Source organism: Rhopalosiphum padi, chromosome 3 (genome assembly GCF_020882245.1).
Source record: "Rhopalosiphum padi isolate XX-2018 chromosome 3, ASM2088224v1, whole genome shotgun sequence".
NCBI classification, from domain to species: Eukaryota; Metazoa; Arthropoda; class Insecta; order Hemiptera; family Aphididae; genus Rhopalosiphum; species Rhopalosiphum padi.
Genome location: NC_083599.1, coordinates 38,032,127 through 38,048,207, shown reverse-complemented (window position 1 = coordinate 38,048,207; position 16,081 = coordinate 38,032,127). Strand labels below are relative to the sequence as shown.

At 35.2% G+C, this 16,081-nt stretch overlaps 1 protein-coding gene and 1 pseudogene across 1 annotated transcript; both read left to right on the top strand.

The window, feature by feature from the left end:
* The first annotated feature begins 2,677 nt into the window (after nt 1-2,677).
* LOC132925031 (uncharacterized) lies at nt 2,678-5,677 on the top strand. Its single transcript, XM_060989461.1, has 3 exons — nt 2,678-2,928; nt 3,068-5,126; nt 5,522-5,677. Exons 1-3 carry the CDS (start codon nt 2,678-2,680, stop codon nt 5,675-5,677), a joined length of 2,466 nt encoding a protein of 821 aa, XP_060845444.1.
* A 163-nt stretch (nt 5,678-5,840) lies between these two features.
* Nucleotides 5,841-6,626, top strand: LOC132927768 (uncharacterized; annotated as a pseudogene).
* The last annotated feature ends 9,455 nt before the right edge of the window (nt 6,627-16,081 follow it).

Below are 16,081 nucleotides of genomic sequence, written 5' to 3'. Positions count from 1 at the left end.
CTCCAAGAAACCAATTTCACAGATTTTAATGCCGCTAAACTCCCTTATTTCAATGAATATAGTAAATTCAGAACCTCCGGACTCAGAGCCAGTGGCGGAGTAACAATATACATTAGTTCTCTATACCCTTCCAAACAAATCTTCATATCAACTCATCTTGAAGCAATAGAAGCATCAGTAAAACTTAATGATATCGAAGTTAATTTATACAATATATACCTCCCCAACCAACATACCTTTTCGGAAAAAGACCTCGAAAATATAATTAAGCAACTATCAAAGCCCTTCATTATAACAGGCGACTTCAACAGTCACAATATCATATGGGACTCTCAAATTACAGACAATAGAGGAAAAGAAATAGAAAAAATCCTAGAAAGCGAAAACTTGGTACTACTTAACAGTATGGAACCTTTGCACATAAACCCAATTAACGGTAACCTTTCAAACATTGATCTGACATTTTCAAATGCTTCCCTCGCTCAAAGACTCGACTGGTCTGTGTCAAACAATATTACCAGCAGTGATCACTTCCCTATTGTCATACAACTCGTTACCCGTCATAATGATAGTATCCCCAAACTCAAGAGATGGAACTTGAAAAACCCTGATTGGCTACTTTTTTCCCAATTGCTCAAAGACAAAGTAACTAATATACATTTATCTGAGATCAAAAACACTGAAGAACTGGTCAATGAATTCACAGAATCAATAATCTCAACTGCTAATTTAAGTATAGGAATAACAAAATCCAAAACTCCAAAACCAAAAGTTCCTTGGTGGAATCAAGCCATTAAAAAAGCAATTAAGGACAAAAATGATGCACTTAAAAAATTCCAAAAAACTAATAATCAGGAGGATTTCATTCAACTTAAACAGTTAAGAGCTAAATCAAAATTCTTGATAAAATCAAGCAAAAAGTTGACATGGGAAAAATTCACTAGTAGCATCAATGAAAAAACTGACTCTAAACTAGTTTGGAATAAAATCCAATCACTTAAAGGACTCCATCGACACCGAAAAATTAATCTAATCGACACTAACACAAATCTATTATTAAACAACATCGAACAAATATCCAACAACCTAGGCGAATATTTTTACAACAGTAGCGATAATAACTATAAACCCAACTTTCTAGCTCATAAAGATAAATGCAAGAAAGAAGATATAATTAATACTGCCAACCAAAACCATGCAGACCAAATCCTCATCAACAAGCCAATTAACCTACACGAAATAACGAATATGCTAAAAAAATGTAAAAGCGACAGTCCTGGACCCGACTTTATCCCGTACTCGTTCATTCAAAATTTTAGTATTAAAACTCTCGAATAAGTATATATAATCGAATATGGAATGAGTGACACTGGCCAAAAAAATGGAAAGCAGGGACCATAATAACAATTCTCAAACCCCCAAAAAACCAATTTAAAACTGAGGGATATAGACCTGTAATGATAGCCACTCTTCACAGCTAGCTAATACAAAAAGAGTGTCATCATTATGTCCCTCAATATAATATATTATATTATAACATTGTATAATACGGTCACACAGATATTTATATTATAATAAACATCTGTGGTCTTTTATAGTTATGTCCTTACTCTTTTTTTTTACAAGAACCGTTATAATCTGTGCTCGGATGATACCCTTCGACCACCGGCCAGATTCACAGAGACTCACTCTCTCCGCGTTCGCCCTTGATGGCAGTCATACATAATAAGTTGTATTAATATATGTTCATTATAATATTTTACGTTTTAAATAATAAATATACTCTTTTAAATATTTCAAATATATAAGTTGTGTTGTTGATTAAAAATAAATCCAAAGTGTTTCAATATCAAGTCCATTTCTTCTTCCTTCGTCCATCTAATATCAAGCGGATCTCCAATCAAATTTAGGTAAGTCAATTTACCATATAATTAAATCCTTATATATATATATATATATATATATATATCGACGAAGGTGGATGTTCGAGCCAGATATCGCCAGAGCGCGCCAGCTAATTGGCGATTAATTAAATTTGATCCGGTTGCTGGTGCGCCTGCGCTGTTCTGCTGTGTGTGTGTCGCCGCGTTGTCTCTCGCGGCAGTTTTTTTTTCTCTCGTACGAGTCTTCTATATATTGTCGTCACGACCCCGACACCGGTCGTCGCCTTTTTTTTGTATACATCTTGTGCCATCGGTGGCATAATGTTTGTTATTTCTGTGCGTGGCCATTCGAGGCGGTTTGTGTGACGCGAGTGACTGTGAAAGGTTCTCAATTCCGTGGAAACGGTATTCGGGTAACTCCGACGTTAGCAGCGAGTACTACTGATCGAATGCCGCTTCAAAACGGTAGTGGTTTTGCCGGAACCACTATGTCATTACCTAAAATTGAGTTACCTAAATTTGACGGTGACGTAATTCAATGGTGTTATTTTCGCGACATGTTCCGATCGTTAGTACATGAAAATAAATAAATATCAATTATCGAGCGGTATCATTATTTGATATCTTGTTTGTCTGGTCCGGCGTTAACTGTAGTAAAATCGGTTCCGTTGACTTCGGATAACTACGACATAGCTTGGAAGGCATTACACGATTGTTACGAAAATCCGCGTTTGTTGGCAACCGCGCATTTAGATAAATTATTTTCGTTCAGTCCGCTTAAGACGGAATCGGCTATGTCTTTATCTGCGTTTTTAAATACATTCCGTGAAAATGTCGCAGCAATAACGGCGCTCGGTATACAAGATATTTCAGGGTTTTTGTTATTTTATATGGGAGCACGAGTGTTGGATGCTGAAACTAGACGGTTATATGAAGCCAGTATATCACAGACAGCCATACCGAATTTGGACGGTTTATTAAATTTTGTATCTGAGCGATGTAAGATATTAGATAATATTAACATTTGCACTGATAAACTAGAAAGGTTGGATAAGATTTCAAAAAAGGTTAAAAAAAGTGAAGTCTGGTAAGTCCTCATTCGCAACGTTAGCTTCGCCGAAGTCGTTGAAATGTTTATGTTGTCAGCACGATCATATGCTTTATCGTTGCTTTGTTTTTAAAAGAAAACCAGTATTAGATCGCAGAAAGTTTGTCACCGATAAGTCTTTGTGTTTTATTTGTCTGGCTTCCGGACACACGGCGAATAAATGTACAACCACATACACGTGTAAGAAATGTGAAGGTCGACACAATACCATGCTACACTTACCCTCGGAGTCGGCTGATGCTAGTGAAAAATCGGGTAATGCTATCGTCAACACCAAAAAAACCAGCCAAAAATCGACAGGCAGTTCGGCAAGCTTTTCTGGCAACCTATCTGCTGACACTACTGTGGTGTTGGGTACCGCTGTTATTCGCGTGCAAGATGACGCTGGACTGTTACATCCTATTCGAGTTTTACTGGACAACGGATCGCAAGTGTCGGCGATGACATTAAGTTGTGCAACTAAATTAGGACTGAAACGCCACAAGAACCGCAATGATGTTTATGCGCTTTCGCAACAACTAATCACTCGATTAAAGGGCGTCACTCAATGCGATTTCATCCCGTCGTTGTCGGAGTATCCACGATTCAATGTTACCAACGTGGTCGTCATTTCGCAGATTACTAGTTTAATGCCTAGTCAACCATTACCTAATGCTGTGAGACGTCGTTATGGACATCTACAGCTGGCGGATCCAAATTTTGATTGTCCCGGTCCTATTGACATGTTAATTGGTTGTGATGTATATCCGATGCTATTATTCTCGAAGGCTGAAATCATCAATAGTCCTGGACTTCCGTCGGCAATGCATACACATCTCGGTTGGGTTATTAATGGTCCTTTACAAGATGTCACACCATCGTCCTCAACATTATTAACAATTACTTCAACGCCACTTGTGGAAGAGATGCTACAACAGTTTTGGACAGTAGAAGAACCGGGATCTCCAGCTATCAAGACAACCGAAGACGAGCTATGTGAGAATTGGTTTCAAAAAACTGTGTCTCGGGACTTGACGGGCAGGTTCGTTGTCGCTCTTCCTTTCAGAACACGAATCAATCTCCCAGCAGAAGTCGAAGTACCGGATACAGGATCGGTGAAACTCGGATCTTCTAGAACAATGGCATTAAATCGTTTGTATAACCTTGAGCGCCGTTTAATGAAGGATCCCGAACTATATTCAGCTTATAAACAGTTCATGAACGAGTACCTTTCACTTGGCCATATGCAACCTGCAAGTATTCCCGGGAAGCACTTCATTCCGCATCACGCCGTCGCCAAACGCAATAATGGCAAATTGAAGATACGCGTCGTCTTTGACGCATCGGCAAAAACTTCAACGGGTTATTCTTTAAATGATTGTTTGGTGACGGGTCCCAAATTACAACTCGATATCAGTGATGTATTGTTGCGAAGTCGTTTTCATAAATATCTATTTGTCGCTGACATAGAAAAGATGTACCGACAGATCAACATATGCGAAGAAGATCGAGTATACCAACATATTTTGTGGCGGGACACACCGAATGAAGAAGTTCGAGAATTTCAATTGTGCACCATAACCTACGGCGTGAATGCAGCACCATTTTTGGCAATAAGGTGTCTTCATCAGTTAAATCAGGATGACGGGTCATTGTTCCCGTTGGCTAACAATATTTTGACTACATCTACCTACGTCGACGATATTATTGCTGGCGCAGACATGGTGGAAGAAATTGTTCAATTAAAGGAACAAGTGGTATCTCTTCTACGTCGGGGCAATTTCAGTTTAAAAAAGTGGGCCAGCAACTGTCCATCTGTATTATTGAGTATTCAAGAAGAAGACCGTGCACAAGATTCATGCTTTGATACAAAAGATGATCAGTCGGTCAAGATTTTGGGTCTCCATTGGAACACGAAGTCGGATATTTTTGGATATCATACCAGTGTGAAAGAAGGCGACACTACAAAACGGTCCATTCTGTCCACGATAGCACGCTTATATGACCCTATTGGTGCAATCGGTCCGACAATATTTTGGGCAAAGTGCATCATACAAGAATTATGGATTCAAAAGTTGCATTGGGATGCTTCACCACCTACACAATTAGTTGACAAGTGGAAAACGTTTACTTCCGAATTTAATACGTTATCTCAGGTGATCGCACGCGCATATCACATACGTGAATCAGTTATCACAAATATTTTTATCAGTTATCACAAATATTTTTTATCAGTTATCAAATAAAGTGTTATCACACCGCATATTCAGAATACATGTACAAAAAATATAATATTCTGGTTTAGAATCGAACCGAGTGTATGTATAATACCTTATCATTGTCCCCACTTCGACTCTAACCCATTAAACATTATAGTCAACACTGTTATATTTAAATGCATGTTAAATAATATTTATACCTCATAATCAAATAAATATTCAAACAACGTAGCCCCCTCATATATTTGGGAAAATAATATACAAAAATGTAAAGAAATTGCCATTAGATATAATATTATTAAAATGAATAATAACCTGGATTGTCATTTAAGATATGCATTAATAATGGAATGTGCAACTATTTTATCGACCTGTCTAATAGCTTAATAATCGTCAGGATATCGCAGACTCTTAATACCCACTATATATTTAATAGCTTACACCTGATTACTTACAACTCTTTAGTAGACATTTCCATGTTCAATTAACTAATTATATTCCAGCAAAATCCATTAATATTGAAAAATGTTCCCACCTATTTAATTTCCAGACACCGGACTGAAGAGCCGACAGCCGTTTAGTGCGTCTACTGTCTTAAACTGGTGTACACGTATTTTTTTTTTTTAAGTGTTTAAAAATTATTTTTTAGTCATGGCTGGTTCAATCAAAGTTAATGCATCTCTGTACAATAAAACATTCAAATACGTGCCACCGACTCCGCCTGCAGAACTCATCGATTCGTCCAACTACACGCTAAACTTCGCTGCCCGTAAATTTTTAAATATTGGACTTGATTCTACAAATGAATTTAATACCATAGTTCAAGTAATCACTCCTTTGCGTTATGTTAATATGCCAGTTGATTTTCTAAGACGTATATTCGCACTAATGGGAAATATACTGTCATTCGTATTGGATCGGCCAGTAAAATATAAAAAAAACCTTATTTCTGGAAACAGGACTTTTTTTGCTGACTAGTATGGTGTATTAAGGGGAAAATATGCTAGTCATCGAATCAAAAACACAAGTCGGGTGTCGAGTATTGTTATATCGTGAGGATTTAATGAAATTGCAAAATTTAGAATGGTGTATTACAGAAACAGTCGTTCGAAAGACAACCGTCATACGACCAGTTGTCTTAAAACAGTTTGAGATTATTGGTAAATATTTGGACCAGGATTTTACCAATGTGAATTCACCACCAAAAAAAAATGAAGAAATGATTATTTTTATCAAAAATTTAAGTGAAAATAAAATTATTGAATCCGTTTCCAAAGAAGATATGAATTTCATCAGTCAGCTCAAAATAAATTCAACTACCCAATTAGCAGAGCATTGGGCGCGACGTTGGAGCGGGGAAAACTCACCAGAGGTTAGTCTTTAGGTCGTACAAATACAATATATAGGTATATATTTTTTTATTTTTTTTTTTTTTTAGTTAACATATTCAAGTATGTCTCCAATGCAGACACGGGTAATATATAAATTTAAATAATCAATGTATTAAAAAATTATAATTTTATATGATAATTATTATGAATACATTATATATATATATATATTATTTTATTCTCTAACCTAATGACGACCTTAACAGTATACCATCATCTTCACAGACGGCCATAGACAATCATTCTACAGGACACGATTCAGACAATTGTGCACAGTACCCTCCATGGTATATATCACCTCGATATATTGATTCTTCACCAACGAGCCTAGCAGTTGATGAGAACGATGGACCAATTAATGTGGTAATATACATACATTTAATTTTATTATATTTATATTGACAGATTATAATTATTTAGTTTATCAATGAGAACGATGCTCCTATCAGTCTACCATCGGCCTATTATCATCATCACCGGTGCTCATAGACAATCATTCTACAGGACACGATTCGGACGAGTACCCCCTATGGTATAATAACCGTATAAAATCTACGGGCCCTGCTGTTGACGAAAACGACGGTCCGACATCTTTCAACTACTCGCCATCAATTCTAGGCTTTACAAGTGACAAGCGCACAAAAAAATCAACTCGGCAGAGCGTAAAACGCAATCTGTCTGAATAACATTATGTATAATAATTTATGTAAAATAAAAACAGGCGTGATATTTAAAAAAAGTATTTTCATTTATTAAGTTTTACAATAAATATTTACAAGGTTTACAATTTTCTAACATTACCACTAAACGGGTTATAAGTTATAATCTGATCGTGTAAAATTAAGCAATAAGCTGCAGTATTTTCTGGAATAACTGTATCTGTTTCAAGTTCTAGGAATTCAAGCCAAAACTGAGTATAACTATTTATTATATTATTATCAAATATGGTTATTAATTTTACTAAATTTGTGTTAACAAAGTCCCAACCCAGATGTCGTAGAACCTGTTGTGGAATCTTTTTTTTTAGGTGCTGACAATCAAACACCATGCTCATCGAGGGAAACGATTAGGTAAAGTTTTAAAATGTAATAACTAATTGTAGCTAGATTGCTATTTAAATTTATTTTAATTAGGTTATTATAAATAACATACATATCTACTTATAATAATAATTATAAATACGTATGTATTAGTGTGATTATTTTATAATAGCATTTTTTTTTTTTTTTAAGTCACAATTCAGAGACTGTAGAATCTGTTGTGGAACCTTTTTTCTTAGGTGCTGACAATCAACCACCATGCTCATCAAAAGAAACAATTAGGTAAATTTTAATAATTTATAGCCATCTAAGTTTTATTGTATGTAAACTAAAACTATATTTATTTTTTATTTATAATACATAAGTCTTTTTAAATTTTTTAGCAAAATGGTGGATTTGAGGAATGAAACTAATGATTGGGGTACTGAAGACATTTTACATAACTTGACATTTGATTAATCTATATCTAGTAATCAAGAAACCAAGTATGATTTTTAATTTAAAATTTGATTGAATAGATGAGCCTACTAATTCGCGAATTTGTTATTATTTTTGAACCAAAAATTAGCGTATTTCATTCATTTCGAATATTGGTTATAACAGTTTTAAAAATTAAACATTATTATTTAAATGTTGCAACAGGCCATGCGATGTAAATGAAAGTTCGGGAAGACGAATAGTGGATATACATTACGTTTTAGTCAAATTAAAAATAGTGTTCATCTAGGGTCATTTGGTTGTTCATTTTTGAACATGACATTTATTTCTGAAAAAAGACACGGATTTAGATCAACATTTAGGTTTCAGTGTGACGTGTGTAACATTATTATGTTTATTAACTCAGAAAAGTTGAAACCTGAGATCTTTATGCCGATTAACGATGCCACCGTAAACGGATCAATAGCAGCTGGAATTGGTTTTACACAATAATCAGAAATGTGTGCGGTTATGGATATCCCTTGTATGTCTTCATCTACTTTTCTCTTAGTACAAGAATTTATTAGCAAAAGAATCCATGAAGTCGCCGAGGTGCAAATGAAAATTGTTGGTGATGAGGAACGTCAGTTAGCAATAGAAGCTGTTGAAATAGATACTGACGGAACCCCGATGTGCACTGTAGTTGCTGACGGACAATGGTCCAAGCGCAGTTACAAAACTAAATACAATACATTATCCGGAGTGGTAATATTACATATTATATAATATTATAAAAATGTATAGGTACCGGTTTTGAATTACAGTTTGTATTATTCTATAGGCAACAATAATTGGTTACAAATCGAGAAAAATTTTGTTTGTGGGCATTAGAAACCGTTATTGTATCATTTGCCAAAGAGCCAAAAATAAGAAGTTATCTCCTCCTGAACATACATGTTTTATGAATTGGAAAAAAGGCGCTACTAGCATGGAAGCTGATGCCATCGCTGATGGGTTTAAACAAAGTGTAGAACTGCACGGACTCAAATACAATAAACTAATAGGTACGTATTATAACGTTTATTATATTAGTTGCAATACCGATATTCCTAAATACATGTTTGACACATAATAATTCAACATTATAATAAGAGTTATCAACTTAACGTAGTGAACTTTATTATAGATAATAAATAACGGCCCTTTCGGCATAGTTCACAATGACTGTATCACTTACGTGGTTAAATAATAATAATAATAATATCATTGGTTAGTAATAAAATTAAATACTCATATAGTTTCGACTATCTACATTTTTAAATATATTTATAATTATTAATAAATGTAGTACAATTAAATAATTTTACCAGGAGATGGAGATTCAAGTGTTTCAAAAAGGCTTGCTGAAAGCATGCCTTATGGTTGTTGACTGCTTATCAAAAAAATAGAATGTCGTAATCATTTATTGCGAAATTATGGTACAAAATTAATGGCTATGACAATAAATAAAAAATATCCAATTCCACTAAGAAACCATGTAAAGACAAATATATTACGTTTTAGATATGCCATAACTAAGGCAATTGAATATCGTAATAGTTTACAGGGGCAATTAGATTACGAAAAAGAAGTTGGTAAGCTGAGCGAAAAATACAATTTTTTTTTGGTATAATTTTGTTTTTTATATAATTGTTCTATTGAATTTAATTGTATTATTTTTTATGTTATATAACTATTATAGGATTACGGAAAGATATAAATAATAGTTTTCGTCACATTTTGGGTAGTCATGATCAATGTGAGGAATATTTTTGTAAGCCCGCTAACCACAATTTACCAAATGAAAAAAATATGATTAAATCTGCCGAGGAATCAGGGTTCTTGAGCGAAATATCTCAAATAATATCTCGTTTGGTCACAAATGTTGATAGTTTACTCATGAATATCGATAACAACGTGTGTGAACAATTTAATAGTGTAATCAATAAATATTTAGCGGGTAAACGTATAAATTATTCACAAAGAAATTCGTACAATTCTCGAGTTGAAGCTGCAGTAATATCGTACAATTCAAATGGACAATTTCTTCGGTTATTACACAAAATTATTGTGTTAACACTGATAAGCGTCCTAGTGGATAGAGGACTGATACTACAATTTAGTATGTTGGCTGTTGGGATAGTCAGTCGGGTCTCTACAGCCGCACTGTAAAATCGGCCTTTGTTAATTTACCATGTGTTAAATAAAGTGTAAAGTGTTTAAATGTTTAAGTGGAGTTAATAGTCAGAAGTGGGATAACCAAGAAGATGGATCAACAAAAGAACGACGACCAAAACATTGGTGCAAATATCACGCTGAATAATGAAGGTAACAAATTATCGACGCCATGTGATGAGGTTAATAACGACGGGAAGAACGCTAAGCATGGAAGAGAAAATCCTAACCTACAAAATACAGACCACAATTATATTAATCAGTCCACAACGAACACGAACGCGGTACCAACAGCGACGAGTGGTATAGACCCAACAATGAAGGCGCTGATAGACCAAAATCAGGTATTGATAAACAGTTTGCTTACCATGAACTTGAGATTACAGGAACGTGATAAAACACCGCCGTATGGACCCGAGTACGCTGTGATGCCGAACTTTTTGAGTACATTGCCCGAATTTGATGGCCGCAGTGACAAACAATCGGCAGAAGACTGGTTGGCGGCGATAGAGGGAGTTTCTAAGTTGCACCGTTGGCCAGATGCTTTCAAAGTGGAAACTGCGCGTTCTAAGATGACAGGCCCCGCGAGCCATTGGTATGTTGGAAGGAAATTTGCTACGTGGAGTGATTTTGTTGTTCAGTTCCAAGGTACTTTTGTCGGATCAAACTTGAATGTAGTAGAACGTATGAAGCGAATGTTGGCAAGATCTCAAAGTAATTCGGAAACGGTGGCCGATTATTTTCATCATAAATATAGATTGTGTCGTGAACTACACCTTTCATTTAGCGAAACAAAACAACAGATTGCAGCAGGATTAAGATCACGCGATTTATGCTATTATCTGCTTGCCAGACATCATGTTGATGAAAACGGCTTATTTTCAGATTTGATGTCTTTTGTGCAAATTAACGACACACGATCCGAGTACTTCAAGAAAAATGATGTAATCATTAAGAAACCACTGTATACACATAAATCAGATGAGTATAATTCGAAGACAAGAAACTTGCACACTAATACTACAACCGAAGATACAAGTAACGCTAACGCAAAAAAATTTGTTAAGTTGCCACCACGGAATGATAAAGATGAACCACTTTGCTTCAATTGTTCTAAGTATGGCCATGTTTCAAGATGTTGTTTAAAACCTAAGAAACCAAAATGTACAAAATGTGGTAAGTTTGGACATGAAGTAAGCACTTGCGATACAAATACTGTTAAGACAGACTCATCCTTAGTATCACTAATAAGTTTAACACCGAATAAAGTGAATTAAAAATATTTTTTCGATGCACTCGTTAATAAAATACCAGTCAAATCATATGTAGATACAGGAAGTCAATTGTGCTTAATGCGAAGAAGTGATGCAGAGGATCAGGGGCTGAAAATTGAGTCATTGCGGAATGATATAGAGGTGAGAGGCTATGGTGATGGGAAGCTACTACCATTAGGAATCGTTACTGTACAGCTTCAAGTGGATCAAGCCACATCTCAAGTACCTATTCATATAGTTCCAGACGATGCACAAAATATTTCTTTAATAATTGGCCAGCCATTCATCGAACAGCCGCATATTGTACTAGTTAAACGCGGAGACACTGTGCGCATATATGAAGATCATAAAGAAAGTAATGACATATTTGGTATGGATATTCCTACTCTACCTCCTCGTGCAATGAGTTTGTGGGCAAAAAAATCTGAAGTAATTTCACCAAACCACGTAAGTGTAATTGAAGTACGGTCAGATAATAAGTCACTTGATTTATATGTCAAAGCACAAGTTAGAGAAAATTGTTGCATTCCAAGTTGTGTCATAACTACAGACGGGCAAGGTAATGCACGTATACCAATTATAAACTTTTCAACAATGAATGTACGATTTAAGGAAAATGAAAAGATAATTAAAGCAATAGTTTGCACTGAAGTACAGAACAGTCGTGTAGAGGCGGTAGAAAACGATAAAGACGTGTCAATTAAGCATGGAGACCAACTAACGGATGACGAAAGCCAAGCGCTTACAGATTTAATACAGAGATATCGAGGTTGCTTCGCGACAAACATGAACGAATTGGGTCTGGTCAAGGGCACAGAATGCGAAATAATAACAACTACAAATGAACCAGTTACTTTCCGACCTTACCGACTAGGTGACACGGAGCGAAAGTTGGTACGGGAGATGGTTGAAGATCTAAAAAAATGTGGTATAATTTCCGATTCAAGCTCTCCATATGCTTCACCAATATTACTTGTTAAGAAGAAAGACGGAGGTAGTCGATTTTGTGTGGACTATCGAGCTCTTAACAAAATAACGGTGAGAGATCGTTATCCATTACCTCTCATAGATGAACAGTTGGACCGTTTATCAGGTATGAAGTTTTACACCAATCTAGATATGTTTTCAGGTTACTACCAGTTACCCATGAGTAAGGATGCCGTAGAAAAGACATCATTTATAACTCCAGACGGGCAGTACGAGTTTAAACGGATGCCGTTTGGGTTAGCCAATGGACCGTCTGTATACCAACGCATGATAAACCATGTACTAGGACCCCTACGTTTTACTATAGCGATGGTTTTCATAGACGATGTACTAATTCCTAGCCGAACAGTTGAAGAAGGACTTACTAATTTGGAAACCATACTTAAGGTATTTAACGAAGCTAATCTTACGTTGAATTTAAAAAAGTGTAACTTTTTATGTACGAAAATTGAGTATTTGGGATTCGAGATTTCGGAAGGAACTATAGCACCAAGTAAACAGAAAATACTAGCTGTGACGAATTTTCCGAGGCCACGTGATGTTCATAATGTACGTCAATATTTAGGGTTGACTGGATATTTTAGACGTTATGTACAACAATATGCACAAATAACAAAACCACTTACACACTTATTACACAAAGATGTTAAGTGGGAATGGACTCAGGATCAGGAGAATGCGTTTGAAAAACTAAAACAGGTACTCACTAATAAACCAGTGTTACAATTATATGATCCACTTTCAGACACGGAAGTACACTGTGATGCTTCGCAGCAGGGTCTTGGAGCAATTCTTTTACAAAAAGATCAACAAGCTTTGATGCATCCAGTTGTCTATGCTAGTCGGCAAACAACTGCTGAAGAAGCTCGTTACCATTCTACTGAATTAGAAACATTGGCTGTGGTATGGACACTTCAAAAGTTTCGCACCTATTTGATAGGAAAGAAGTTTAAAGTCGTCACTGATTGTGCTGCAGTTAGGTGGACTTTCAGTAAGAAAAATATTATACCCAGGATAGCAAGATGGTGGTTACAAACAATGGATTTTGATTTCGAAGTAGAACACCGTGCTGGTGACAAAATGAATCACGTAGACGCCCTATCTAGGAACCCAAATGAATGTGGTGAGATGGTAGATGAGACAAAAAAGTTATATGTCTTGCTGAACACCATGAACAATGAAGATTGGTTGACAATCGCTCAACGTCAAGATAAGAAAGTAAATGACATCATACGAGTAGTAGGACTTGATAAAAAAAAGGTATTTACTAAAGCTGAAAGAAAGATACAAGATGAGTTTTGTGTAATAGATGGTAGATTATATCGCCGAAATGGTGATAGACTTCTGTGGGTGGTGCCAGAAAAAGCAAGAAGTCAGATTACAAGATTGTGTCACAATAACGTGGGACATCCAGCAAGTGAGAACACATTAGAGAGATTACGGCGTCATTATTGGTTTCCATATATGAAGAGGTATGTAAAAGGATTTGTTGGATCATGTCTTGACTGTCTCTATAACAAGGTACCAGGTGGACGTCGACAAAGAGAGTTACACATCATTGACAAAATCGGGATACCTTTTCATACAGTGCACGTAGATCACTTAGGACCATTTATAAAAAGTAAATTGAATAATATATATTTATTTGTGTTAATAGATGGGTTCACTAAATTTTCTATTCTAAAACCAACAAAAAACGTTAAGAGTAGTACTACCACTAAGCTAATGGAGGAAATCATATCTACATTTGGACCTATGACAAGAATAATTAGTGACCGTGGAACTGCATACACTGGTAAAGAGTTTGAACAGATGTGTAGAGATCATAACATCATACATGTAAGGAACGCAACAGCTACTCCGAGGGCAAACGGGCAATGCGAACGTTTGAACCGAACTATTCTATCTATGCTGACAACCACATGTACCACAGAAACAGATTGGGATAAAGAAATAGGAAGAATACAGTGGAGTATAAACAATGCTCTTAATAAAGCAACTAAATCTACTCCTTTCGCTCTAATGTTTGGTTATACACCAAGGACGTTCGATGGTGACAGTGTGCAGGACCATGCAAATTTAGTTCAAGATAGTTTATGTGATTTATTAAAATTAAGAACGGCGGCACTTACTTCAATAGTTGAAGAACAAAAGAAGATCCAGGCTTATAATAATACAGATAAGACCAAAGCTCATAATTATAGAGTTGGTGAGTTGGTCATGGTGATGCGCCAAGTAGTAGGGCAGCCAGGAGAATCAAAAAAGTTGGCACTCAAGTATAAGGGACCTTATGTTATCACAGAAGTGTTACCCCATGATCGTTACAGGATCCAAGATCTACCGGAAATACAAAGGACTCAAAAGTTCTATGAAGGTGTGGTAGCCATTGATCAAATGAAACCATTTAATAACACATCATATGTGAGCAGCGATGAAAACCATGAAGGAAGTGATGGGGAACAGGTTAATGTAGTAGCGGAGGTGGAGGTTCAAGAGGAAAAAGCAACATCAATAGGCAAAACACGATCCTGCCGAAAAAAAAGAAAACCAAAATACCTCAAGGATTATGAATAATATGTACATTTGTTTGTCTGTTAAAATGTATGTGTTAATTAGCTTACAAGAGTATTATTACTATGTTATTACTATTTTATTACTATTTAATTACTATGTATGTTAATTATTTTTTATTTATTTGCAAAACTTTAATTATATTAAATTATATTATTATGTTAAACTCTACTGAGGACGGAAGAGAAAAGGATGGCCGAATGTTAACACTGATAAGCGTCCTAGTGGATAGAGTACTGATACTACTATTTAGTATGTTGGCTGTTGGGATAGTCAGTCGGGTCTCTACAGCCGCACTGTAAAGTCGGCCTTTGTTAATTTACCATGTGTTAAATAAAGTGTAAAGTGTTTAAATGTTTAAGTGGAGTTAATAATTGTAAATGATATAAGCCCAGGTAACTATGAGTTTTTGTGTCAAATATTTTACTAAAAAAGTGACCATTTAAAAATCAACGCCTAGTAAATACTAAATTATTTGTAATCCTTTTAAAAATTCTAATTTTTGTTGAGAAATGTTTAATTTTTCAAATTAATAAAAATAATTTGTACTCAATAGCTTTAATATAAAAAAAATTACGTCAACATGTTGAAAAGTTTTAAAGATATATAAACAAATGCGTGATAGGTTTAAAACAAAGTTAATTGCCCATAAAAATAAAGAATAAAAAAGTTAGAACCACTCTTTAAAATAAGTTATGATATAATATATTGTTGTATCTAATCATAAACTATATTCTTATGATAAATTGTATTTATATATAGGTATTGTAGGAAAGAAGTTCCTAACATTAACTGAAAAAAAAGGGTACAATTAAAATCTAGAAAACTTCTTTTTCCAAAACATATTAAGAAAAAAAGTCATGTTGGCCCAAATGAACATTATGGTTTGGCCGAACCACTACCCGAGGAATAAAATATGTCTAAAGAAACATTACAAAAATTAAAAGAAGATTTTATCAATTCCTTGAAGTTAGATAGAAGTGGTCGCTTAAATATTA

Bases quoted from the DNA above. Each gene is read 5' to 3' on its own strand.
- LOC132925031 (XM_060989461.1), top strand. From the start codon at position 2,678: ATGTCTTTATCTGCGTTTTTAAATACATTCCGTGAAAATGTCGCAGCA. The intron at 2,929-3,067 runs GTTGGATAAGAT...TGTTTTTAAAAG, and splicing joins TGCACTGATAAACTAGAAAG to AAAACCAGTATTAGATCGCA. The intron at 5,127-5,521 runs GTGATCGCACGC...TTGTCATTTAAG, and splicing joins AATTTAATACGTTATCTCAG to ATATGCATTAATAATGGAAT.